The 27,500-nt window shown below is 47.1% G+C and overlaps 1 protein-coding gene across 1 annotated transcript; it reads right to left on the reverse strand.

Moving 5' to 3' along the window:
- Positions 1 to 88: 88 nt before the first annotated feature.
- Positions 89 to 27,030, reverse strand: bphl (biphenyl hydrolase like). The gene is made up of 7 exons (XM_080215307.1): positions 26,859 to 27,030; positions 22,059 to 22,159; positions 19,343 to 19,509; positions 15,520 to 15,673; positions 2,454 to 2,585; positions 820 to 943; positions 89 to 575 (listed from the first exon to the last, which is right to left on the reverse strand). Exons 1-7 carry the CDS (start codon positions 26,936 to 26,938, stop codon positions 479 to 481), a joined length of 855 nt encoding a protein of 284 aa, XP_080071433.1. The 5' UTR covers positions 26,939 to 27,030; the 3' UTR covers positions 89 to 478.
- Between the last annotated feature and the right edge of the window lie 470 nt (positions 27,031 to 27,500).

The following is a 27,500-nucleotide window of genomic DNA, read 5'->3' on the forward strand; positions in this document are numbered from 1 at the left end:
GGACTAGCAAGTTAGATACAGGGGTAAGACTGGGGTGGGAATGCTATTGGTACAGGCTCAATGGGCTGAGTGGCCTCCTCTTGCACTGTAGAGATTCTGTTATAGGGAATGGTGAAACCATGGAGAAATCTGGAAGCAAGGATGAGAACTTCAAAATCAGGGTAGTGTCAGCCAGAAACACTATATTCTATATAAAGATACAGTATATAATGTTGTGCATAGGAACAGCAGAACATATTAAATTTCCCCATTTCTTTTTGGAACTAATATTTGAGGGACTTAGAAAACTCAAAGGCAGGGTTCACTTTTAATAGGTATTTATTTTTAAATGATCGGCCTGCACAGGTGATCTTTGTGTTTGATTCAAGAGCAGTGACACTGTAGCGTCTGAACCCAAATCTTATTTTCATTGACAACGCTCCAGTTACAGAAATGTGACTGCCTTCAGATTAAGATATTGGCCTTGACACACAAACGGTCAGTCTTGCGACAATAAAAATTCTTCCACAAGGCTGTTAAATTCTTGGGCGAAACGCAGGTGTAAGTTGTGCTTGCCTTCTGCCATCAGGTGCAGTCTGTAGACAGAAATGTTAAAAACAAACAGAATTACAGTTGAGAGATGAGAAGTGTGAAAGACGGTACAGCAAAGTTCAGGTTGTCGTGGGATTGTTGTTGCTGCAGGCCCAGTAGGCCAAATAGGCTCCCTCTGCACTGACTAGAGAATTGGTCCCTGTGGAATCCCAGTACCCCCCTCCCTTCCCCCTAAAATCACCAATCTCCCATCCCATTCAATCAACAACACACTGAACATAGCCTCACCTGGAGCCCTTGACGTGCTTGTGTATGTAGTCTGCGTGACACCTCGGCACCATAGGGTCTTTCTCTCCGTGAATTATGAGTGTGGGACATTTGACTTGTGGAAGAGCATCCTTACAAACATCTCCTGCAGCAGAAACGCACATGAACACGGTGTGTGTGGGATGACAAGTCAGAATTTTGTTGAAAAGCACTCAAGCTTTTTATGCTTACAGGTTCTCTCGTACTGAAAACCTATTAAAATATCAAGTTCTTTTTCAAATTTTGCAAATGTTCTGTCCAGGTAGAGCTAATTTTTAATTATAGAGTCATTATGGTACAAACTGAGAACATTCAGCCATTGAGCCAATGCCAGCTCTCTGTAGTCAGGTCCATTCCTCCTGCTCTACCCACACAGCCATTCAACAAGTTTACTTCTCTCACTTGGGTGCCCATCCAATTTCCTCGGATTTCCAACAATTGCAAAGAATTTATCAGCACAGTCCCTTTCTGACCCAAAATGAAAACATAGGAATGGCACATCATATCACTCTGGACCTGAATGAGGAAGAGGCAGCACGGTGGCACAGCGATTAGCACCGCTACTTCACAGCATCAGGGACCCAGGTTCCATTCCCAGCTTGGGTCACTATCTGTGCGAAGTCTGCACGTTCTCCCCGTGTCTGCGTGGGTTTCCTCTAGGTGCTCCGGTTTCCTTCCACAGTCCAAAGATGTGCAGGTTAGGCCATGCTAACTTGACCCTTAGTGTCAGGGGATTAGCAAATGTGTGGGGTTACAAGGATAAGGCCTGGGTGGGAATGTGGTCAGTGTAGACTTGATGGGCTGAATGGCCTACTTCTGCACTGTAGGGATTCTATATTCCTATGAGTAGAATCGTATTCAAAAAGTAATGAGCCTGTTAATGGGCATGGGCCATTATTAATATGCAAATCCGTCAGCAAGTTTCAGAGATGCAACACTGCAAATCGTCTATCTCCAGAATTTGCCGGACAAATTGTATCATTCTTCCATTTATTTCTTGCAAATAGCATCTGATCACCTCCCCCCGCCACTCCCCGCCTCTCTGCCCTGCCGAATTTGCACATTAACTGTCTGTTAAACTTGCCACGGAAAGTTAAGTCTGGGAATTACGTGTGTGAATTTTAATAATATGGTAATGATTAAAATTTTAAGGTTTATTAAATAGTGTCACAAGTTAGGCTTACATTAACACTGCAATGAAGTTACTGTGAAAATCCCCTAGTCGCCACACTCCGGCGCCTGTTCGGGTACATTTAGGGACAATTTAGCACAGCCAATGCACCTAACTAGCATGTCTTTCAGACAGTGGGAAGAAGCTGGAGCACCTGGGAGGAAACCCAGCCAGACATGGGGAGAACGTGCAGACTCCACACAGCCAGTGACCCAAGCCGCGAATTGAAGCTGGATGCCTGGTGCTGCGAGGCAGCGGTGCGAACCACTGTGCCACCATTGCTAATTAAGTTCTCCTACCCAGAAAACAAACAAGTTAACGAGTCTTATTCCTTCAGGTTGTAAATTATTCTTCCAGATTTATACACAAGAATTTCCTCAGGTTCCCTGAACTTATTGCGATCTTATAAATCCAGTATGATCTTCCTCTCCACCATTGATCTTACCGTCCGCTTTTTGTTTAATTTCACTGACACCATCTATCCAGTCAGCCCAGGTCTTAGCGAAATATTCAGCCCCATACATCTCCACTAGGGGCCTTCTCATGTTTTCACTCCATGTTGAGATATCGCGAACAGCTGGAATCAAGCAGGAATAAGAACATTAGAACATAAGAAATAGGAGCAGGAGTAGGCCATCCAGCCCTTCGAGCCTGCCCCGCCATTCAATAAGATCATGGCTGACCTGTCGTGTCTCAGTTCCACATTCCCGCCATCTCCCCATAACCCTTAATCCCCTCGCTTATTAACGGGGAAATTCCAGGCTGTTCTCCCGGTCTCCCATTGTAACCTCACCGGGAAAACAGCAGGATCACCAGACAAAAGACATAAAGCGTTAAAAAGGTGTGTTTATTATATTAAGACACACAGAGGAAAGACATTGGTTGTTAAGTGCTTAGACTATTTACAAAGAGAGACTTTAGTTGGTAGGTACAGTAGGAGGCAGACAAGATGTGATGTCGTGTTCTGTAAAGAAACCAATTATCAAGGATAGGAATTGCATCGAATTTCATAAATTCGCCATCTGGCTGAGTATCCAATTATAATATCATGATCAGACCAGCTTCTGCCACTTGGCGTCATCATGGGTGGAGACCGAGATAATGCTGGAGAAATCTGTTCGGAGAACAAATGTGATATTCAATATTCTCAGTCAGAAAGGACAAAGTCTTCACAGCAATTAGGCAAATGCAATGTTAGCATTCATTTCGAGAGGACTAGAGTACAAAAGCAGGGATGTGCTGCTGAGGCTTTATAAGGATCTGGCCAAACCACATTTGGAATATTGTGAGCAATTTTGGACCGTGTTATCTAAGGAAAGATGTGCTGGCCTTGGAGAGAGTCCAGAGGAGAATGATCCTGGGAATGAAAAGCTTGACATAAGAGGAGCGTCTGAGGACTCTGGATCTGTACCCGACGGAGTTTAGAAAGATGAAATTTACAGAGTATTGAAAGGCGTGGATAGAGTGGATGTGGGGAAAGTGTTTCCATTAGTTGGAGAGACTAGGATCCAAGGGCACAGCCCTAGAGTAAGGGGACTGAGATGAGGAGGAATTTCTTCAGCCAGAGAGTGGTGAATCTGTGGAATTCTTTGCCACAGAAGGCTGTGGAGGCCAGGTCATTGAGTGTATTTAAGATAGGGATAGATAAGTTCTTGATTGGTATGGGGATCAAAGGCTATGGAGAAAAGGCAGGAGAATGGGGTTGAGAAACGTATCAGCCATGACTGAATTGCAGAACAGACTTGTTGGGCCAAATGGCCTAATTCTGCTCCTATATTTTATGGTCTTAAAGTAGGGTGAAGCACTGTTATTTTATAAACATCTTATAATAACTGTCTAAAACCTGTGCATTAGTGTGTGTTTGAGGGTTTTAACATTAAGTATAGTTGGTGCAGAAACATCACATGATCACACTTTAATAACATTTTTGAATGTGCCAGGTTTTACAGTGAAATGCTGGAAAGTTTTTGGAAACAGAGAGGTCTGGCTGTAACTCCAAGTGAGTAAACAAGGTAAAAATTAACCAGGGTGCTCAGTGAGACCAAGGTTCAGATTCGATCCCTCAGTCTGGGGTCAGTTCCCCGTTTCACCCACATTGAGGAAGTCATGAACAGAAAGGGGAAAGGTTTCACGTGTGAGGTTGGATTTTCGGTATTGAGTTGTCTCAGTCCTGGTTCTAAGTGCCTCTCCCTGCATGCCCCAACACGCTGCCCCCCAAAACTAGCTCGGGCCCCCGTGGGGCTGAGCTGAAAGAGGAATACAGCCCCAACCCTGCTCCTGCAACACACATGAAGGAAAGACTCACATTTACATAGCGCCTATCACAACCGCAGGATATCCCAGAGGGAAGTGTATTTTGGAGCCCAGCCATTGTTGCAATGCAGGAATTGAGGCAATCAGATTGGGCACAGCATGATCCCACAGACTGCAATGTCGTTATGAGCAGGAAATCTGTTTTTGTGATGCTGATTAAGGGATTAATATTGGCTTGGACCTCAGGGGAATCTCCCCAGCTTCCTTTTCAAAATAATGCCTTTCACACTGAAATTGGATCTTTCACATCCAACTGAGAGGCAGAGCACTCGCCTCTGAGGCACAAGTCCCAGTCCAGCACGCGAGCACCAACAAATCAATTCTGACACTCCAGCGCAGTACTGCAGGAGTGCAGCACTGACAGGTGTGCCAACTGTGGTTGTGATGTTAAACCGAGGCACTCCCTTCACTTTCACTTTACCTGTTCATAACAACATTGGGATCTTGCTGTGCCCAATCCGATTGCCTCATTTCCTGCATTGCAAACAGTGAGTTGGCTCCAAAAAACCCTTTAAGAACATAAGAACATAAGAAATAGGAGCAGGAGTAGGCCATCTAGCCCTTCGAGCCTGCCCCGCCATTCAATAAGATCATGGCTGATCTGAAGTGGCTCAGTTCCACTTTCCCGCTTCCTCCCCATAACCCTTAATCCCCTTGCCTATCAAAAACCCATCAACCCGCGTCTTAAATATATTTAGCGAGGTAGCCTCAACCACTTCAACGGGCAGAGAATTCCAGAGATTCACAACCCTTTGAGTGAAGAAGTTCCTCCTCAACTCCGTTCTAAACTGTCCCCCCTTTATCTTGAGGCTGTGCCCTCTAGTCCTACTGTCCTTTCTGAGCGGGGAGAACCTCTCCACCTCTATCCTATCCATCCCTTTCATCATCTTGTATGTCTCAATGAGATCTCCCCTCATCCTTCTAAACTCTAAGGAGTACAAGCCCAGGCTATTCAGCCTCTCCTCATAGCTCAACCCCCTCAACTCCGGTATCAGCCTAGTAAACCTCCGCTGCGCTCCCTCCAAGGCCAAAATATCCTTGTGCAGGTGCAGCGACCAAAACTGCACATAGTACTCCAGCTGCGGCCTCACCAGTGCCCTGTACAGTTGCAGCAAGACCTCCCTACTTCTATATTCTATCCCCCTCGCTATGAAGGCCAGCATCCCATTCGCCTTCCTGACCACCTGCTGCACCTGCAGACTGGGTTTTTGCGACTCATGCACAAGGACCCCCAGGTCCCTCTGCACCGTAGCATGCTGCAGCTTTTCGCCCTGTAAGTAGTAGTCCTTCCTACCATTATTCCTACCAAAGTGGATAACCTCACACTTGCGAACATTGTACTCCATCTGCCAGGTCCTCGCCCACTCGCTCAGCCTATCTAGATCCCTCTGCAGACTTTCCACACCCTCCACACAATTTGCCGTTCCACTTATCAGCAAATTTTGACACCTTACACTCGGTTCCCTCCTCCAGATCATCTATATAAATGGTAAATAGCTGAGGCCCCAGCACCGATCCCCGGGGCACTCCACTAGTCACCAACTGCCAATCCAAATAGCACCCATTGACACCCACTCTCTGCCTCCTATTTGACAGCCAATCCCCTATCCAAGCTAACACCCTACCCCCAACTCCATGCCTCCTAACCTTCTGTAACAACCTCTTGTGCGGCACCTTATCAAATGCCTTCTGAAAATCGAGAAACACCACATCCACCGGTTCCCATCTATCCACCGCACTAGACACATCCTCATAGAATTCCAATAAATTCGTCAGACACGACTTCCCCTTAACGAAACCATGCTGCGTCTGCTCTATCAAACAATTCTCCTCAAGATGCCTCGCTATTTTCTCCTTGATTACGGATTCAAGCATTTTTCCTACAACAGACGTTAAACCAACCGGCCTATAATTCCCTGCCTTTTGCCTGCTACCCTTTTTAAACAGCAGCGTAATATTAGCCGTTTTCCAATCTTCCGGCACTTCCCCGGAATCCAGCGAGGTTTGGAAAATAATCATCAAGGCATCCACTATCACCTCCGCCATTTCCTTCAGAACCCTTGGATGCATTCCAACCGGTCCTGGGGACTTGTCCACCGTCAGTCCCTCTAGTCTTTCGAGCACTGCATCTCTAGTAACAATGATCTCATTCAGGCCCTCCACTCCTACCATCTTTCCATCGTTAACACCCGGCAAACTATTCACGTCCTCCTCCGTGAAGACCGAAGCAAAAAAGTTATTCAAGGCCTCAGCCAATTCCTCATCCCCTACCACTAAATCCTCCCTCTCATCCTCTAAGGGTCCAACGTTCACCCTAGCCAGCCTCCTCCTTTTTATATATTTATAAAAACTCTTACTATCCTTTTTTATATTTAGCACTAGCCTAGCTTCATAGTTTATCCTTCCTTTCTATATCAACTTCTTTGTCATTCTTTGTTGATATTTAAACCTCTCCCAATCCTCTTCTCGCCCACTACTCTTAGCTACTCTAAACGCATCAGCTCTTAATTTGATACTCTCCTTTACCTCCTTCGTTATCCACGACTGATTATCTCTCCTCATAAGAACATAAGAAATAGGAGCAGGAGTAGGCCATCTGGCCCTTCGAGCCTGCCCCGCCATTCAATAAGATCATGGCTGATCTGTCGTGGCTCAGTTCCACTTTCCCGCCCTCTCCCCATAACCCTTAATCCCCTCTCTTATCAAAAACCCATCAACCCGCTTCTTAAAAATATTTAGCGAGGCAGCCTCCACCACTTCAACGGGCAGAGAATTCCAGATATTCACCACCCTTTGAGTGAAGAAGTTCCTCCTCAACTCCGTTCTAAACCGCCCCCCCTTTATCTTGAGGCTGTGCCCCCTAGTCCTACTGTCTTTTTTGAGCGGGAAGAGTCTCTCCACCTCTATCCTATCCATCCCATTCATCATCTTATACGTCTCAATGAGATCTCCCCTCATTCTTCTAAACTCTAACGAGTACAAGCCTAGTTTATTCAGCCTCTCCTCATAGCTCAACCCCCTCAACTCCGGTATCAGCCTAGTAAACCTCCTCTGCACTCCCTCCAAGGCCAAAATATCCTTGCGCAGGTGCGGCGCCCAAAACTGCACACAGTACTCCAGCTGCGGCCTCACCAATGCCCTATACAGCTGCAGCAAGACCTCCCTACTTTTATATTCAATCCCCCTCGCTATGAAGGCCAGCATCCCATTCGCCTTCCTGACCACCTGCTGCACCTGCAGGCTGGGTTTTTGCGACTCATGCACAAGGACCCCGAGGTCCCTCTGCACCGTCGCCTGCTGCAGTTTTTCACCTCGTAAGTAATAGTCCTTCCTACCATTCTTCCTACCAAAGTGGACCACCTCACACTTGCCAACATTAAATTCCATTTGCCATTTCCTGGCCCATTTGCCCAGCCTATCTAGATCCTTCTGCAGACTCTCCACACCCTCCGCACAATTTGCCTTTCCCCCAATCTTGGTGTCATCAGCAAATTTCGACACCCTACACTCGGTTCCCTCCTCCAGATCATCTATATAAATGGTAAATAGCTGAGGCCCCAGCACCGACCCCTGGGGCACCCCACTAGTCACCAACCGCCAATCCGAATAGCACCCATTGACCCCCACTCTCTGCCTCCTATTTGACAACCAATCCTCTATCCACGCTAACACCCTACCCCCAACTCCATGTCCTCTGACCTTCTGCAGTAACCTCTTGTGAGGTACCTTATCAAACGCCTTCTGAAAATCCAGAAAGACCACATCCACCGGCTCTCCTCTATCCACCGCCCTAGACACATCCTCATAGAACTCCAGTAAATTTGTCAGACACGACTTCCCTTTAATGAAACCGTGTTGCGTCTGCCCTATCAAGCAATTCCCTTCAAGATGCCTCGCAATTTCCTCCTTAATGACGGATTCTAACATTTTACCTACCACAGACGTTAAACTAACCGGCCTATAATTCCCCGCCTTTTGCCTGGCACCCTTCTTAAACAACGGCGTAACATTAGCCGTTTTCCAATCTTCCGGCACTTCCCCGGAATCCAGCGACGTCTGGAAAATAACCACCAAGGCATCCACTATAACCTCCGCCATTTCTTTCAGAACCCTCGGATGCATTCCATCCGGTCCTGGGGACTTGTCCACAATCAGCCCCTCCAGTCTGTCGCGCACCACCTCTCTAGTAACAGTAATGTCATTAAGACCCTCCAGTCCTACCACCTTTCCATCGCTAACACCCGGCAAATTATTCACGTCCTCCTCCGTGAAGACAGAAACAAAAAAGTTATTCAAGACCTTAGCCATATCCCCATCCCCTACCACTAGGTCCCCTTTCTCATCCTCTAAGGGACCAACGTTCACCCTAGCCAGCCTCTTCCTTTTTATATATTTATAAAAACTCTTGCTATCCTTTTTTATATTAAGCGCTAGCCCAGCTTCATAGCTTCTTCTACCCTCCTTTATCAACTTTTTTGTCAATCTTTGTTGACATTTAAACCTATCCCAATCCTCTTCTCGCCCACTGCTCTTAGCTACTCTAAATTCCTCCGCTTTTAATTTAACACTTTCCTTCACCTCCTACGATCCTTTTTTACCATCGGAATAAATTTCTGCTGAGCACCAAGAAAGATCTCCTTAAAGATCCTCCACTGTTCCTCAGCAGACCTACCTTCCAATCTGCTCCCCCAATCTACATTCGCCAATTCCTCTCACATCTTATCGTACTCCCCTCTGTTCAAACAGAGGACACAGGTCCGGGAACCCACTTTCTCCTCCTCCATCTGCATCAGAAACTCCACCATACAATGATCACTCTTCCCAAGAGGATCCTTCACCACAAGGTCCCTAATTCTACCCGCCTCATTACATAACACCAGATCTAAGATAGCTCGCTCCCTCGTCGGCTCCAACACACACTGTTCAAGGAAACTATCCCGGCAGCTTTCCAAGAACTCTTCCTCAAGCCCGCCACGTCCAACATGGGTCGACCAATCAATATGTAGATTGAAATCCCCCATAATTATTGCCGTTCCGTTCCTGCACGCAGCATTTATTTGCGCATTTATACCCTGCCCCACCTCCAGCTCATTATTTGGGGGCCTATAGACGACACCCACCAGCATCTTCCTCCCCTTGCTGTTCCTAATCTCCACCCACAACGATTCCACATTCTGCTCTTTGGCGCCTATATCTTCCCTTACTACCACCCTGATGCTATCCTTAATCAGCAGAGCTACCCCCCTGCCTTTTTCCTCCCGCCTATCCTTCCTAAACTTGATACCCCTGGACATTCAGCTCCCAGTCCCTGTCACCCTGCAACCACGTCTCTGTAATGGTCACCAGATCATATCCATTTGTGCTGATCTGCGCCACCAGCTCATTCACTTTGTTCCGAATGCTTCGTGCATTCAGATAAAGTGTCTTTATCCCAGCCTTCACCTGGACCCTATTTGAAGGAACGCTACTCCCCCTACTCCCTTTATTATTGGGACGTCCTTGGCCTCTTCCTGTACCTGCACCCTCTCCTCTACTTTACTTCCACAGAACCACAGAATGTTACAGCACAGAAACAGGCCTTTTGGTCCTTCTTGGCTGTGCCGAACCATTTTTGTCTCTGGGGTGTCCTGCGGTTGTGAAAAGCGCTACGTAAATGTGAGTCTTTCCTTCAGGTGTGCTGCAGGAGCAGGGTGGGGTCAGGGTTCAGCGTGCGGAGAGGGGCATTTTGGTCTGTTTGCAGATGAGGTGGGAGTGTCCCATTGGATGCCTGTCCAGTAGCAGACAGCAAAATGCCGGCCTGCAGTGAAATACCCCTCCATTATATCAATGAAGAGTCACTGCTAAAGGGGCAGCTACATTCCAGAGATATCAATAACAAACTGAACAAAAGGTGCTGAATGAGATGTGGCTACTTCTGCAGCAGATATGGGAGCTGTGGTGTTGTACAAGTCATTAGTAAGGCCACACCTGGAATACTGTGTACAGTTCTGGTCACCCTATTACAGAAAGGACATTATTAAACTAGAAAGAGTGCAGAAAAGATTTACTAGGATGCTACCAGGACTCGATGGTTTGAGTTATAAGGAGAGACTGGATAGACTGGGACTTATTTTCCCTGAAGCATAGGAGGGTTAGGGGTGATCGTATAGAGGTCTATAGAATAATGAGGCGGGTAGATCAGCTAGATAGTCAATATCTTTTCTCAAAGGTTAGGGGAGTCTAAAACTAGAGGGCATAGGTTTAAGGTGCGAGGGAAGAAATACAAAATCCAGAGGGGCAATTTTTTCCACACAGAGGGCAGTGAGTGTCTGGAATGAGAGGTAATAGTAGAACTGGGTATAATTTTGTCTTTTAAAAAGCCAAGTAGACAGTTACATGGTCAAGATTGGTATGGAGGAACGTGCGCCCTATGCAGGCAACTGGGACTAGCTTAATGATAAAAATTGGGCAGCATGGACAAGTTGGGCCGAAGGGCCTGTTTCCATGCTGTAAACCTCTTTGACTCAGTGGTGACTAACATATGCGGTGAGTTGATGCTCATTATAAGAACATCCCATTTGACTGGGGACACAGTTTTGTCTAATGCAATCCATCGCCATGTTAAAATGAAGCAAAAAATCCTGCAGGAGAAAACAATCCTTATCACTGAAGGACTGCAGCCTTGTTAAGGTATGTAATAAAGGTGTCTCAGTCGGATGCTGTGTAGTGACTAGTTGCTGTTACTAAAAATATTGTTTTGCGGTTGCAGTTAAGTTTTTGTTAAATATCTGTTCACAGTGTGCTCTCCAAAATGGGCTTTGGGGAGGGAATCCGCAATTGGATCTGGCTGCTCTACACAGACATCAGTAGCGCAGTCTCAGTCAATGGGTGGGAAACAGATAGCTTCCAAATCAGGTCTGGAGTCAGACAGGGCTGCCCTCTCTCCTCCGTCCTTTTTGTGTGTTGCATTGAACCCTTTGCCGAGGCCCTCAGAAGCGACCCAGGCATCAAAGGGGTGACAATCCCAGGCAGCGGAGGCACGCAGGTCAAAGCCTCCCTGTACATGGATGACGTGGCTGTCTTCTGCTTGGACCCCTCGTCTGTTCACAGGCTCCTCCAGGTCTGCCAGCAGTTCGAGCTGGCCTCGGGAGCCAAAGTCAACCAGGGCAAGAGCGAGGCCATGTTCTTTGGGAACTGGGCCGACAAATCCTTTGTCCCCTTCACCGTCAGGGCAGATTACCTGAAGCTGCTGGGGATATGGTTCGGAGCGGCAGGGGCATGCATCAAAAACTGGGAGGAGCGCATCGCCAAAGCCAGGCAGAAACTCGGCCTGTGGGAGCAACGCTCGCTCTCCATGACAGGGAAAAACCTGGTGATCCGGTGCGAGGTGCTGCCCGTGTTGTTGTACGTGGCGCAGGTGTGGCCTATCCCCAAATCCTGCGCTGCAGCAGTGACGAGGGCCATCTTCAAGTTTATCTGGAGATCAAAGATGGATCGCGTCCGGAGGGAGGCGATGCACAAATCTCCAGAGAACGGAGGGAAAAACGTTCCCAACGCCGCCCTCATCCTGATGGCTACCTTTGTGAGCGGCTGCATCAAGCTGTGCGTAGATCCTCGGTACACCAACAGCAAGTGCCACTATTTTTTGAGGTTCTACCTGTCCCGAGTGTTGCGAAGGATGGGTCTGGCCACACTGCCGCGGAACACTCCGAGTAGTTGGACCGTACCGCAGCACCTGTCCTTCGTGGAGAAATTTTTCCGCAAACACACCTTTGACCACACGGCGATTAAGCAGTGGTCAGCGCGTAACGTCCTTGGGGCCCTGAGAGAAAAGGAGACGGCGGATCCTGTCGGATGGTTCCCTGAGCAGACTGTCAGTGTCATCTGGCAGAACGCCTCATCACCAGAACTGACAAACAAGCACCAAGACCTGGCTTGGCTGGTGGTGAGAAGGGCACTCCCCGTCAGATCCTTTATGCACGCTCGAGGTCTCAACATCACCGCACACTGCCCTCGAAGCGGCTGCGGGGCTGATGAGACGGTCGCACACCTCCTTGTGGAATGTGCCTTTGCAAAGAAGGTCTGGAGTGAGATGCAGTGGTATTTGTCAAGGTTCGTCCCGAGCAGCTCGGTGACGCAGGACTCTGTGCTCTACGGGCTGTTTCCGGGGACGCACACCGAGACAAATATCAACTGCTGCTGGAAGGTCGTCACCTCGGTGAAGGACGCACTTTGGTCCGCCCAAAACTTGCTGATCTTCCAGCTGAAAGTACTGTCCTCGACCGAGTGTTGCAGACTGGCACATTCCAAGGTCCAGGACTACGTGCTGAGGGACGGGCTGAAGCTTGGGGCAGCCGCCGCAAAGGCACAATGGGGAAAGGCCACACTGTAAGGCCTTTTAACGGAGGCAGACCGAGGGCCCAGGAACTGCAGAATACCCTCGACCTGCGTAGCTGTGTGCCAATCTGAGCACTAACGGCACACAGTAATTTATTGAGGCATGTATATAGTTTTAAGTATTGAAATGTAATCATTGTAATTAGCACAAATCTGTAAATATTGAGACATGGATATAGTTTTTAAGTATTGAAATGTAGTCACTGTAATTTGGACAGATCTGTAAAAATGTTTTGATTCCACCTTGTTTGCTGCTCAAAGCCCTGTACATTTGCAATAGATTACTTGAGATTTTTGTGAATAAAGTATATTTTTGGAAAAAAAAATCTGTTCACAGGATGTGGTTATTGCTGACTAGGCTAGCATCAATCTCTAATTGCCCTCAAGAAGATGGGGGTGAGCTGCCTTCTTCAACAGCTGCAGTTCATGTCGTGTAGCTGCACTGTCACTTACCTTTAGACCTGTCCCTCAATCCCAGTTCGGCTTTGGGGAATGGTTTTGAGAGTCACTTGTTCATTTGCGTATTGTTTGTATCATGTGACCTGATCGCCACAGGTTTAGCGAGCATCAAAATGCTACTGGGCAATACTGCAGAGAGGGTGGGGGAACCACACCAAATTGGTGGGTGCTGTGCCACCCCTCCCAGAGGTTTAACCCTGACTACTTTCCCTTATATCGCTGTCATTTAGGAGCGGCAGAACAGCAAGGATTCAGGGGGAGTTGATGGCTAAGCGGGATTATCACTAAATTATTAATTATTAATTAATTATTAAACTCAGCTAACGTTCTGGGGACCCGGGTTCGAATCCGGATGGAATTTGAATTCAATAAAAAAAAATCTGGAATTAAGAATCTACTGATGACCATGAAACCATTACCAATTGTCGGAAAAACCCACCTGGTTCACTATGTTCTTTAGGGAAGGAAATCTGCTGCCCTTAGTGAGTCTGGCCTATATGTGACTCCAAGCCACAGCAATCATTGATTATAGAATCACTACAGTACAGAAGGAAGCCATTCAGCCCATCGAGTCTGTACCAACCACGATCCCACGCAGGCCATATTCCCATAACTCCGCACATTTACCCTGCTAATCCCCCTGACACTAGGGTCAATTTAGCATGGCCAATCAACCTAACCTGAACATCTTTGGACTGTGGGAGGAAACCAGAGCGCCCGGAGGAAACCCATGCAGACTTGGGGAGAAAGTGCAAACTCCACGTACACAGTGACCTGAGGCCAGAATTGAACCTGAGCCCCTGGCGCTGCAGTGCTAACCACTCTGCTACTGTGTCGCACCTGGCCAGCAATGTGGTTGACTCTCAACTAAGGACAACTAGGGATGGGCAATAAATGCTGGGCCAGCCAGCGATGCCCACGTCCCACAAGTGAATAAAAAGGCAGCTGTTCACCCTTTATCTGATGTAGCCCTTATAGGTATGGGGATCAAATGAAAAGCTCCACCCCCTCACCTAATTTTCACTGATTCTCCACCGCTCTACCCGATTTTGAACAGTTGGAAAGTAATCCAGCTGTTCCCCAAATGGTCACCTTTCATTTGAGACCAATACAGGTGAAGGTTAATCATTGCAACTTAGGCAGCAGTTTTTCTACAGCAATGTGTCCCACTGTGACCCCCATTTCCAGAATTGAAAATTGCAGCGAGTCCTGCCCCTCCCTACCACCCCTCAATGGGAGCTGGGAAAGGAGCAGCAGAGTTAGCTCTTCTGCCTCACAGTGCCAGGGACCCAGGTTCGATTCCCAGTTTGGTCATTGTCTGTCAGCACATCCTCCCTGTGTCCGCGTGGGTTTCCTCCAGGCGCTCCGGTTTCCTCCCACAGTCCAAAGATGTGCAGGTTAGGTGAACTGGCCAAAATTACCCCATAGTGTCAGGGGGACTAGCTAGGGTAAATGTATGTGGTAATGGGGATAAGGCTTGGGTGGGATTGTGGCAGGTGCAGATGGGCCAAATGGCCTCCTTCTGCCCTGTCAGATTGTATGGAAGACTTGGGAGGGTGGGGTAGGGTGGACCTGTGAGAGTGAGCAAGAATTGGAGTGTTTAATCTTTAAGTGATTTTTCAAAACGTACCTTTATAACTGTCTTCATAGAGCAGGAATCAGGCCTGTAATATTGATCACTTAGGCCATGAACCATTATTAAAAGTGAGAATTTTAAAGGGACTTTGCAGCTCTTAGAATTCAGTCAAAGCTCCACAGTTGCCATTGATGCTTCAGAGCTCACAACCCCCAAACTCTCATCTCATAACCGCACTGTGAGAGAATCATGACCCTCAGTTTGAAGTCCCGTTGTATGGGGTCCAAATGGGATTTTAAAATCACAAGGGAAAATAAAGGAAGAAGATACAAGCCCTAAAACAATTCACTTCTCAACTGCCCGTGACTGATTTTGTTTCATCAACTCCAGGGAATTTGGAGTTCAAGTTGAGGAAGGATCTTTCTCACGCAAGGGCTTTAGAATTTCCTCTCTAAAATGACAGCACTGTCTGCCGTGAGGGAGATTTAAAAGCAAAAAAGCATAAAGTAGAAATGTTTTCGGGCCTAGTGTCCCAGAGGCTGCGCAGGCCCAAACCAGAAACTGGAGGCCAGTTTCAAGTTGGGCCTCAGGCCTCATTTTAATTGGTTCAACGAGATACAAATGCCTGTCGTACCTCCACAAGAGACTCACCCATCTGAGGAAATGAATTTCTGACCCTCTGGAAAATGGTGATGCTGAGGTGACGGGGGGAGGTAGTTGGTCAGGGGAGGGACACTATTCTCTGTAAGTATTTCTTATAATATTGCCACCAAATCTGCATACTCACCGTTATAAATTTTTATGTCTTCTTGAGTAACATAGGCGTTTGCACCCCACACAACCAATTTGCGAATCAGGTTGGGATATTTCGAGGCAGCAATCAGAGCAGATATTCCACCGTCACTCCAACCCGCAAGAGAAAATCTCCTGAAGTTCAGCGCCTGGAAAGAATGGCAACATTCCTGAGATTTTGCCATGTTTTTTTAAATTCATTCATTGGATATGGGCATCGCTGGCTGGCCAGTATTTATTGCCCATCCCTAGTTGCTGAGAGTCTACCACATTACTGTGGCTCTGGAGTCACATGTAGGCCAGACCACATAAGGACGGCAGATTTCCTTCCCTAAGGGACATTAGTGAACAATCGACAATAGTTTCTCCGTCATCAGTAAATTCTTAATTCCAGGCTTTTTTTTTATTGAATTCAAATTCCACCATCTCCCTTGGTGGGATTCGAACCCAGGTCCCCAGAACGTTAGCTGAGTTTCTGGATTAATAGTCTAGCGATACCACAAGGCTAGCGCCTCCCTTGTGAGATTGCGTCATTGTGGCACAGAATGAAACCAGTTTAAGTTTAATTTAACTTTATTCATTTGTGTCACAAGTAGGTTTACATTAACACTGCAATGAAGTTACTGTGATAATCCCCTTGTCGCCACACTCCGGCGCCTGTTCGGGTACACTGAGGGAGAATTTAGCATGGTCAATGCACACACCTACCACATCTTTGGACTATGGGAGGAAACTGGAGCACCTGGAGGAACCCCATTTAGATACGGAGAGGACGTGCAAACACCACACAGAGAGTGACCCAAGCTGGGAATCGAACTAGGGTACCTGGGGTTATGAAGCAGCAGTGCTAACCACTGTGCCACTGTGTCACCCCATTGTGACCGGTTGGCCAACAGCCTGAATCGTAAGCCCAATGGACAACTGAACACTCTAAACTGCTTCTGCAGACAGCTCCTACAACGAGGATCGCTAGGAACCCAGACAGGCTGTGATCAAAAACATACAGCAGAGCCAGCCAGGGCATGTCCCAGGAGCAGAGATCAGAAGGACTTGACCCTGACCATATTTGGTAGATGGTTTGTGTATTCCCAGGATTTGGCTGGACTATTTGACTCCTCAGGTTCTCACCATGACCTTATTTGGAAGGGGGCTGTGTAGAATATGCATATATGGCGATTGTCACCTATCTGGCATCTTCCAAATAAGGAATTTGCAACCTCATTGGGTACTGCTACCCCTGTCCAGTAACCTCATTGGCTGGAAACCAGAGAACCTTCTAGAAGGGCACAAAGAGGGAGATAAGAAGAGACCACCCCCAGCAAAGACTCAGCATGAGCTGCAGAGAAGATGACTACAGAAAGACTCAGCGGCAACTCAGAGATGGATGGAAGAGGGTGTTCAAGAATCGCCTTTGAAGGTGAGGACTCCGAGATGGCAGAATCTCAGAGAATTGAATCCATGACTCAATCAAGTTCATTGGCACAGGTAGTATTAGAATCTTAGACAAATGGGGCTAAGATCATTTGGAAATAGAAACTTTGTGTTAGCATTTATTGAGCTTGTTAATAAAATTAAGTTGAACTATGAACTGAGTCCTGGCCTTTTGTTCACCTGGTAAATAAGGACACTTGGGTAAAGAGATTTTAGTGTAAACTGGTTGAAGTGTCTAATTTTCCAGACACACCATTCTGCCCATCGAGCCAATGCCAGCTCTCTGCGCAGCAATCCAGTCAATCCATTTGCCCATTCCATCCCTGTAATCCTCACGGTCTCTATTTCCACCACCCTATAAGGCAGCAAGTACCACTCGCTGCTTAAAGAAGTTATTTCACACCCTCTCTCCCTCCCTCCCCCCACCGTACCTCAGGACCAGGATCTTAAATCTGTGTCCCACTAGTGCTTGTACAATCAGACAATGGGAAGAGTTTTTCCTTATCTACCTTGTCTAAACCTGTCCTAACCCTGTATGCTTCCTCAAATCTCTCCTCAATCTCCTTTGCTCCAAGGGGAACAATCAGATCTCTTCAAAACCCAAACTTGTAGGTAAAATCCCTCATCCCTGGAACCAAGCTGGTAAATCTGCTCTGCACTCCCTCAGGGACCCGCACATTCTTCCTAAAGTGTGACCTGAACCGCATGCAATACTCCTATTGCAATCTAACCTGAGTTATATGAAGGATCTGCAGAAGAATGGCCCTGTGTTTGAACTCCATTTCTCTGTGACTAAAGATTTGATTGAATCATTGAATTCTGGACTGGTTACAGCACTGCATTCAGCTCACTCATTCCATGCCAGCTCACCCAGTCCCACTCTCCTGCCGAGTACCCTATCAACTTGCAAGCTTGTTCCTTTTCAAACAATTAGGGAACTCTCTTTTGAAAGCTTTGATTGAATCTGCCTCGGCCACCTTGCACACAAAGCATTCCAGATCCTAACCACTCTCGATCACCTCTCAGACAAGACTGTTCTGGATTCTAACCACAGCAGCACGGTGATTAGCACTGCTGCCTCAAAGCGCCAGAGTTCAATTCCTGGCTTGAGTCACTGTGCGGAATCTGTAAATTCTCCCCCATGTCTGCGTGGGTTTCCTCCGGGTGCTCCGGGGTTTTCTCTCACAGTCTGAAAGACGTGCTGGTTAGGTGCATGGTTAGATCCTGGTCCCCCCAATCTGACACTATAGTTAAGAAAGCCCACCAATGCCTCTGTTTTCTCAGAAGATTCAGCTACGACTCTCACCAACTTTTACAGATGCACCATAGAAAGCATTCTTTCTGGTTGTATCACAGCTTTGGTATGGGCTCCTGCTCTGCGCAAGACCGCAGGGAACTACAAAAGCTCGTGAATAGTAGCCCAATCCATCACGCAAACCAGCCTCCCATCCATTGACTCTGTCTACACTTCCTGTTGCCTTGGTAAAGCAGCCAGCATAATTAAGGACCCCACGCACCCTGGACATTCACTCTTCCACCTTCTTCCTTCGGGAAAACAGTACAAAAGTCTGAGGACACGTACCAATCAACTCAAGAATAGCTTTTCCCTGCTGCTGTCAGACTTTTGAATGGACTTGCCTTACATTCGGTTGATCTTTCTCTACACCCTCGCCATGACTGTAACCCTACATTCTGCACACTCTTGTTTCCTTCTCTATGAACGGTATGCTTTGTCTATATAGCACACAAGAAACAATACTTTTCACTGTATACTAATACATGTGACAAAAATAAATCAAATCATTGGCCATGCTAAATTCTCCCTCAGTGTACCCAAACATTTACCAGAGTGTGGCAACTACGGGATTTTCACAGTAACTGCATTGCAGTGTTAATGTAAGCCAACTTGTAACACGAATAAATAAACTTTAAAAATTTTAACTCTTGACCACCTCACAGACAGAATGTTCCAGATTCTAACCACTTGCTGACTGCTGACTGATTTCAAATTCTGATATAAAAAGGAAAACTCTCTCTCCTTTTATTACTGAAATGATCTACCTAAATTCTATTACCTTTCATTTTCCATCCATTTTTCCTCTCTGTCTGACTGAACTTTCTTTCTCTCCTTTCATTTTGGATTGATATCTACTGTAAAAGAGGGATAAATAAAAATTAAAGAGCTAAACAAATACTTCAGGGAACGCTTTGTAGGATTGCACATTCCCCAAGGTGCTCAGAGTTCCATTGCCAGTTGTGCCCGGACACTGGACTTTACAACATTGCCAATTGCATCAGAATTCAAAGTGTGCTCTGTGCCACTCGTAACCAATGGCCAGAGGTCGTGCAGCAGTGGCCAGCTTAGGGTATTTGTGCAATTCACAAACCTGCATTAGATCCACCGCATCTTTCGCATCCGTATGATAGAAATCCAAAGGAAACTCTCGTTTCGGAGGGATGGAGTGCCCGTAGCCTCGAGGGTCCCAGCAAACAACGCTGAAACGTTCCTTGTTCAACGACTTAAGCTGAGGTCCAAAATCGGTCTGGCTGCTTCCTGGAAGGGGAAAATGGTTTTGTTAACTGGCCATTCATCCAATCCCAACCGGAATGATATCTTCCAATAGGGCTGCACTCATTACTCCACAGTACTCAGAGAAGCAACATAGGACAAAACATACACCCAGCAATCAAAAGAGAAAATGCTGGAAAATCTCAGCAGGTCTGGCAGCATTTGTAAGGAGAGAAAAGAGCTGACGTTTTGAGTGCAGATGACCCTTTGTCAAAGCTTGTCAAGATTTGAGATAAGTTTGATGGCAGCAGACAAGGTCACTCTCCGTGACCTTGCCCCACCCATTTGTCACCTCTCTACCTTGTTTCATTCTTTTAAGATACTCCTCATTGACCAAACCTTTGCTGAACAGCCTCCTATACTCCTTGTACACCTGTGATTGTGTCGCCAAATTCCTCTCCAATTTGATTTTCAAGTTTGCTGACGATACCATCATAGTGAATCAGATCTCACACAATGACGAGACAGAGTACAGGAATGAGACAGAGAAACTGGTGAACTGGTGCAGCAACAATAATTTCTCAATGTCAATAAAACGAAGGAGATTGTCATCGACTTCAGGAAGCGTAAAGAACATGCCCCTGTTTACATCAATGGGGACGAAGTAGAAAGGGTCGAGAGCTTCAAGTTTTTAGGTGTCCAGATCACCAATAACCTGTCCTGTTCCCCCCATGCCAACACTATAGTTAAGAAAGCCCGCCAACACCTCTACTTTCTCAGAACATAAGAACATAAGAACATAAGAAATAGGAGCAGGAGTAGGCCATCTAGCCCTTCGAGCCTGCCCCGCCATTCAATAAGATCATGGCTGATCTGTCGTGGCTCAGTTCCACTTTCCCGCCCTCTCCCCATAACCCTTAATTCCTTCTCTTATCAAAAACCCATCAACCCGCTTCTTAAAAATATTTAGCGAGGCAGCCTCCACCACTTCAACGGGCAGAGAATTCCAGAGATTCACCACCCTTTGAGTGAAGAAGTTCCTCCTCAACTCCGTTCTAAACCGCCTCCCCTTTATCTTGAGGCTGTGCCCCCTAGTCCTACTGTCTTTTTTGAGCGGGAAGAGTCTCTCCACCTCTATCCTATCCATCCCATTCATCATCTTATACGTCTCAATGAGATCTCCCCTCATTCTTCTAAACTCTAACGAGTACAAGCCTAGTTTATTCAGCCTCTCCTCATAGCTCAATCCCCTCAACTCCGGTATCAGCCTAGTAAACCTCCTCTGCACTCCCTCCAGGGCCAAAATATCCTTGCGCAGGTGCGGCGCCCAAAACTGCACACAGTACTCCAGCTGCGGCCTCACCAATGCCCTATACAGCTGCAGCAAGACCTCCCTACTTTTATATTCAATCCCCCTCGCTATGAAGGCCAGCATCCCATTCGCCTTCCTGACCACCTGCTGCACCTGCAAGCTGGGTTTTTGCGACTCATGCACAAGGACCCCGAGGTCCCTCTGCACCGTCGCCTGCTGCAGTTTTTCGCCACGTAAGTAATAGTCCTTCCTACCATTCTTCCTACCAAAGTGGACCACCTCACACTTGCCAACATTAAATTCCATTTGCCATTTCCTGGCCCATTCGCCCAGCCTATCTAGATCCTTCTGCAGACTCTCCACACCCTCCGCACAATTTGCCGTTCCCCCAATCTTGGTGTCATCAGCAAATTTCGACACCCTACACTCGGTTCCCTCCTCCAGATCATCTATATAAATGGTAAATAGCTGAGGCCCAGAAGAAAATTAGAGATTTCAGCTATGACTCTCAGCAACTTTTACAGATGCACCGTAGAAAGCATTCTTTCTGGTTGTATCACAGCTTGATACAGCTCCTGCTCTGCCCAAGACCGCAAGGAACTACAAAAGGTCATGAATGTAGCCCAATCCATCACACAAACCAGCCTCCCATCTATTGACTCTGTCTACACTTCCCGCTGCCTCAGCAAAACAGCCAGCATAATTAAGGACCCCATGCACCCCGGACACTCTCTCTTCCATCTTCTTCCATTGGGAAAAAAGACACAAAAGTCTGAGGTCACGTACTAACTGACTCAAGAACAGCTTCTTCCCTGCTGCCATCAGACTTCTGAATGGGCCTACCTTGCATTAAGCTGATCTTTCCCTAAACCCTAGCTATGACTATAACACTACATTCTGCACGCTCTCCTTTCCTTCTCTGTGAATGGTATGCTCTGTCTGTATGGTGTGCCAGAAACAACACTTTTCACTGTATACTAATACATGTGACATTAATAAATCAAATCAAATCAAATGATATCTGCATTATGTGGCTCAGGGTCATATCCTGCTTCACAACACTGCTGTGTAATGTGGTGAGATATTTGACTAGACCATGCACTAACAGCGCTATAAGAACGGAGGTAATTGTTGTTGAACGTAATTATCAACTTTTTAAATAGTATGTTGTAGACAGAAGATCTATAACATCTGAAACATTAGCACTAACCTGACCGGTTTGGCAAAACTTTTGTTAAATTCTGATCTGCCAAGTCAAAAGATGACAAAACTGCAAACTTACCCAGTGCCCCAGGGAGCAACAAGAGGGCATGATCCCCCTTCCCTGTTTGTTGATAATGGAGGTGAACCCCATTAACTTCTATTTTTGCAGAGGTTATTGTGCTGGAACAAAAAGAAATTAAAAATCAGCATGTTTAATTTCATAATATATAAAAACATTCTATATAGATATTTATATACATGTATATAAATTTACATTATATGGGATTGTTGTCGGTGCGGACTTGGTGTCCGAATGGCCTCCTTCTGCACTGTAGGGATTCTATGATATATATATAGATATATAACTGAGGCCCAGGTAGCCTGCATGGGCGGATGTAAAAGATACGTGGCATCATTTTTCAAATGTATTAATTCACAGGACGTGGGCATCGCAGGCTGAGCCAGCATTTATTGCCCGACCCTAGTTGACCTGGAGAAGGTGGTGGTGAGCTGCCTTACTGAACCACTGCAGTCCCAGAGGTGTAGGTACACCCACAGTGCTGTTAGGGATTGAGTCCCAGGACTTTGACCCAGCGACATTGGAGGAACTGTGATATATTTCCAAGTCAGGATGGTGAGTGACTTGGAGGGAAATTTCCAGGTGATGGCGTTCCCAGGTATCAGCTGCCCTCGTCCTTCTAGATGATAGAGGTCTCACACTTGAAATCTGCTGTTGAAGGAACCTTGGTGAGTTTCTGCAATGCATCTTGTAGAAAGTACACAGAGCTGTTGCTGTGTGTCAGTGGTGGAAGGGTTGAATGTTTGTGGAAAGGGCACCAATCAAGCAGGAGGCTTTGTCCTGGATGGTACCGAGTTCGAGCGTTGTTGGAGCTGTAGTCAATCAAGGCAAGTAGAGAGTATTCTATCACACTCCTGACGAGTGTAGATGGTGGACAGGCTTTGAGTAGTCAGGAGGTATTCAAAGAAGAGAAGATCTCCAACCTAGGAACAGGAGAAGGCCATTCAGCCCCTCAGGGCAATTCAATGAGAGCACAGATGATCTGTGACCTAACTCCACGTACCCGCCTTCACCTCAGATTCCTTGAACTAACTAAATCTCCCAATCGCAAATCTAAAATTAACAACTGGTCCAACACTGAGCAACAGATTATGTAACCAAAACCATCTTTTTGTTCGTAACCTGCTAACTGCGTTTTCTGCATTAGAACAATGTCTTCACTTTAAAAAATACTTCCGTTACGAAAAGTGCTTTGCAATGCCCTGGGGTTGTGAGCAGTTCTAAATAAATGCAAGTTCTCTCTTTCATTCATATATGTTACTTTGATGTTTTAGAGCGTAGAACATAGAACACAACAGCACAAACAGGCCCTTCGGCCCACAAGTTGCGCCGATCACATCTATACCTACCAAGCCATAGAACTATCTGTAACTCCCAATGCCATTAAATCCCATGTACTCATCCAGAAGTCTTTTAAAAGACCCCAGCGAGTTCGCCTCTACCACCACCGATGGCAGCCGATTCCACTCACTCACCAGCCTCAGAGTGAAAAACTTTCCCCTAACATCTCCTCTGTACTTGCTCCCCAGCACCTTAAACCTGTGTCCTCTCGTAGCGACCATTTCAGCCCTGGGAAATAGCCTCTGAGAATCCACCCTATCTATTCCTCTCAACATCTTATAAACCTCTATCAGGTCGCCTCTCAACCCTTGTCTCTCCAGGGAGAAGAGACCTAGCTCCCTCAACCCATAATTTTATTTGTTGTTCCCTTCAAGTAGCCACACCAAGTCACGGAGATAATGTATTAAAGACTGTAGCTATAGGACTCCAACTTAAATCATCAAGGCCAGTCAGAAATTCAGAAAATACACAAGCAGTTATAGTTTCAAATCTGATTACAAGTGATTAGTATAGACCAATCGAGGCATAGAAGTTGCCTCTACCCACTCATGTTTATTGATTAAGGTTACCTCATGCATACATGAGGGTATCATGTCCTATTAAACTTCTGCATGTTACATCATCAAGCAATGAGAGCTATATTGCTGACCAATGGTATATCAACCTCCCATTCCATTGTTCCTTGATCTAATGGGCAAACATGAGCTGCGGCTGCACATTGTTCAGTTGAATGGTCCTTGACTCTTATCTGGGTCTGCTTTAATCAAGATCTGTGTTTCACATAGCTTTCCCTGTGTGAGTGAGAAGCAGCTTGTAGCTTATGTGATTTTTAAACATGTGTGATTATCAATATATGTACATTTAATGCATACATATATATATAAATAAATTATATACGTTAACATATGTAATCCATAAAAATCTTGGCCTGGATTTTACTGGCGGGGTTAAGTCCCAATATTGACACCAATTGCGAGTCGCAAGCCCGCAGGAGCGGGCACAAGGACCAAGGTGACAATCTTCCTGGAATCACTCTTTTCATCGGCTGCTGCCAGTCCCCCACAACCCAATCAAGGGCAGTGGGCCGGCACTCCATGCTGCCAACCCAACCACAAGGCCAGCAACCCGGGCAGGACCGCCAGTATAGGTGGCTGCTGCTGGGGTGTCCTTGCAAAGACGGAAGAAATTCTTTCTCACTGACGCAGCCAAGACAGGCCCAGTGATCGGGGCGGGGGGGGGGGTGTGAAAACCTTCTGGTGGTGGCAGGGCTTTGGGGAAGGCCCCTAACATTGGGTCACGGGCTCTTTCTTTGGGATATGGAACCTCCAAATGTGATCCCCATCCCCGCCACCAGAAGCCGCCTAGAGGCTATCTCAAAGCAGCTGCCAGCCTCATCACATTGGCCAACCAAAGCAATGCCATTCCTCCCTCTGTCCTGCCACCCGGTAAATTCTTGCCCCTTATGTCTCCACACAATCCGTCACACTTTGCCCCTTAATTAAAGTTTGCGAACTAACCATAAATAAAGCAAATCTCCCCCAGCCTGCTTTCCTGATGCAATGGGCTGAAGGAAGCAGTCCCTTTTTAAAATGTACATTTTCTACCGCGGTCAAAGAAGTAGTTTACAAAGCCACCACAATCCCAGATGACCAGAGGCTGCTCTCCCCTTTGAGGGGGCGTGCGGGAGCATCTTAAACAAAGACAAATTGGTGGAGAGGTTTTGGGAAGGAATTCCAGAGCTTAGGCGTGGCCACTAATAGTTCAGCGATTAAATGTGCGGGGGCGGGGGGTGCTGGGGTGGAGTCAAAGGGCTAGAATTCCAGGAGATGGAGGCGGACGGTCATGGCGATGATGTGACTATGAGTTCAGAAGTTCACCTTGGGGTCAAATATGACGCTGAGATTGTGGGCGGCCTGCTTGGGCCTCGGGTGGTTGCCATGGGCGGGGGTGGAGTTGACGACTAGGGACCAGAGATTGTAGCAGGGGCTGAAGGCAACAGATTCAATCTCCCCGACACGTAACTGAAGGAAATTTCTGCTCACCTGCACCAAGTCCTATTGTCCCTCTCCGTATTCACTGACTTACATTGGCTCCCGATACCTTGATTTTAAAATCCTCATCTTTGTCTTCAAATCCCTTTGTGACCTCCCCCCTTCCCCGTCTCTGTAATCTCTTCCAGCACCCCACAAACACTCCCCCCACCCCACAAGACATCCATCATCCACTAGCTCTGCCCTCTCCAGCCACCCTGAATTTAACTGTTGGGGGGGCTGGGTTTTAAGTTGCTTGGGCCCCAGACTCTGGGATTCATCCTTATAGCTGTCCATCTCTCCACTTCACTCTCCCCCTGTAAAACACTCCTTTAAAACCAAGCTTTAGGGAGTGTCTGATCCAATATGTGGAGATTAGCATCATATTATATATAATGCTAATGTGAACTGCTCAGGGCATTTTTTTTATTTCAAAGGTGCCATACCAATAAAGGTTGTTGTTGTAGAGGGCCAAACCTCCAAAGCGGGAGTTGGGGGACTTCTGCACAAAGTAGTGACACCAATGCCTCGTAGCGTTAGAGACCCAGGTTTGATTCCCGGCTTGGGTCACTGTCTGTGCAGAGTCTGCACATTCTCCCCAAGTCTGCGTGGGTTTCCCGCGGGTGTTCCGGTTTCCTCCCGCAGTCCAAAAGACTTTGTGTCCCAAGATGTGTAAATTAGGGGGAATTAGCGGGGTACGTGCATGGCATTACAGGGATTGGGCAGGAGGTGGACCTGAGTAAGATGCTCCTTTGAAGAGTGGGCGCAGACTCGATGGGCCAAATGGCCTCCCTCTGCGCTGCAGGGAATCTATGAACCTACAATTCTATGGGCAGGTCAGGTGGATTGGCCGTACTAAACGGTGTCCAAAACATGTTGTGGGCGAGGTGGATTAGCCACCGTAAATGCAGGGGGTTACTGGGAACGGGGTCAGTTCAGACTCAATGGGCCGAATCGCCTCCTCCTGCTCTGTGGGGATTCTACGGAAACCTTAACCCTCCACGATGCTGACGGACCTGCTAAATTAATCCAGCATTTCCTGCTTTTATTTGGGAGTTTTGGCAGCAATTTCCCCGCTGTGTTATTAACGTGGGTGCAGCAAATGATTCACTTCCTGGTCAACAGAAAATGAAACCTAAGCTTCTCGCTGGACCTGTTTGTGACCATTTACCGAAACTCTCCAGGCAAGATTTTTTACATTGTTATAAACCAACGCGTGTTTTAATGTAAGATCTTAAAAGAAAACTAGGAGAAAAAAAAAACAGAGAGGTTTTTAAATTATAAATGTAAGCGTGGTAAATACACAGAAATTTAGCTGTAGGTTTCTCTTATCTTTTGCGGGTTTGAGATTTTATTTTCTCAGTTGACCGAGACGTTTTGTTAGGTGATTCCCGTCCCCTCTCCTCTGTGCAATCCTGCTGATAGTTACCAGTACAGCTTGGAGCCCGGGCTGCAGCGAGTGGACAAGCGCAGCGCTCTGGACAGCGCCCTGCCTGCGGTCGAGAGCATCTTCCCAGTGGCGAGCCAGCCGGAGAGCAGAGCGGCTGCCAACCCTCTCGGGCTGCCCTGCACTTGGTAACCTGAACCCTCCCGGAAACTGCAGCCCAGTTCAGGGAAGGGGTGCGTGGGAGGGAGTAATGACAAACAAATTGGGCGTTCATTAAACCACGGAAGAAAGGGAAAGGATAGCACCCTCCAGAAGCAAACGGAGACCACTCGGCCCCGTTGCTGGCTCCTTAAAAGAACAACTCCAATTGGTTCCACCCACCCCCCATTTTTTCATAGAGTAGAAAATAGGGAGGGTGGGCGGCCCGGTGCGTTGGCAGTGCTGCCTCGCGGCGCCAGGGACCTGGGTTCGATTCCCGGCTTGGGTCGCTGTCGGTGTGGAGTTTGCACATTCTCCCCGTGTCCGTGTGGGTTTCTTCTGGCTGCTCCGGTTTCCTCCCACAGTCCAAAAATGTGCGGGTTAGGTTGATTGGCCATGCTAAAATTGCCCCTTAGTGGCAGGTGGACTAGCAGGTTAAATAGATAGGGTGGGATTGTGGTCGGTGCAGACTCAATGGGCCAAATG

Source organism: Carcharhinus amblyrhynchos, chromosome 2, assembly GCF_965287045.1.
Source record: "Carcharhinus amblyrhynchos chromosome 2, sCarAmb.v2.hapA, whole genome shotgun sequence".
In the NCBI taxonomy this organism is placed as follows: domain Eukaryota; kingdom Metazoa; phylum Chordata; class Chondrichthyes; order Carcharhiniformes; family Carcharhinidae; genus Carcharhinus; species Carcharhinus amblyrhynchos.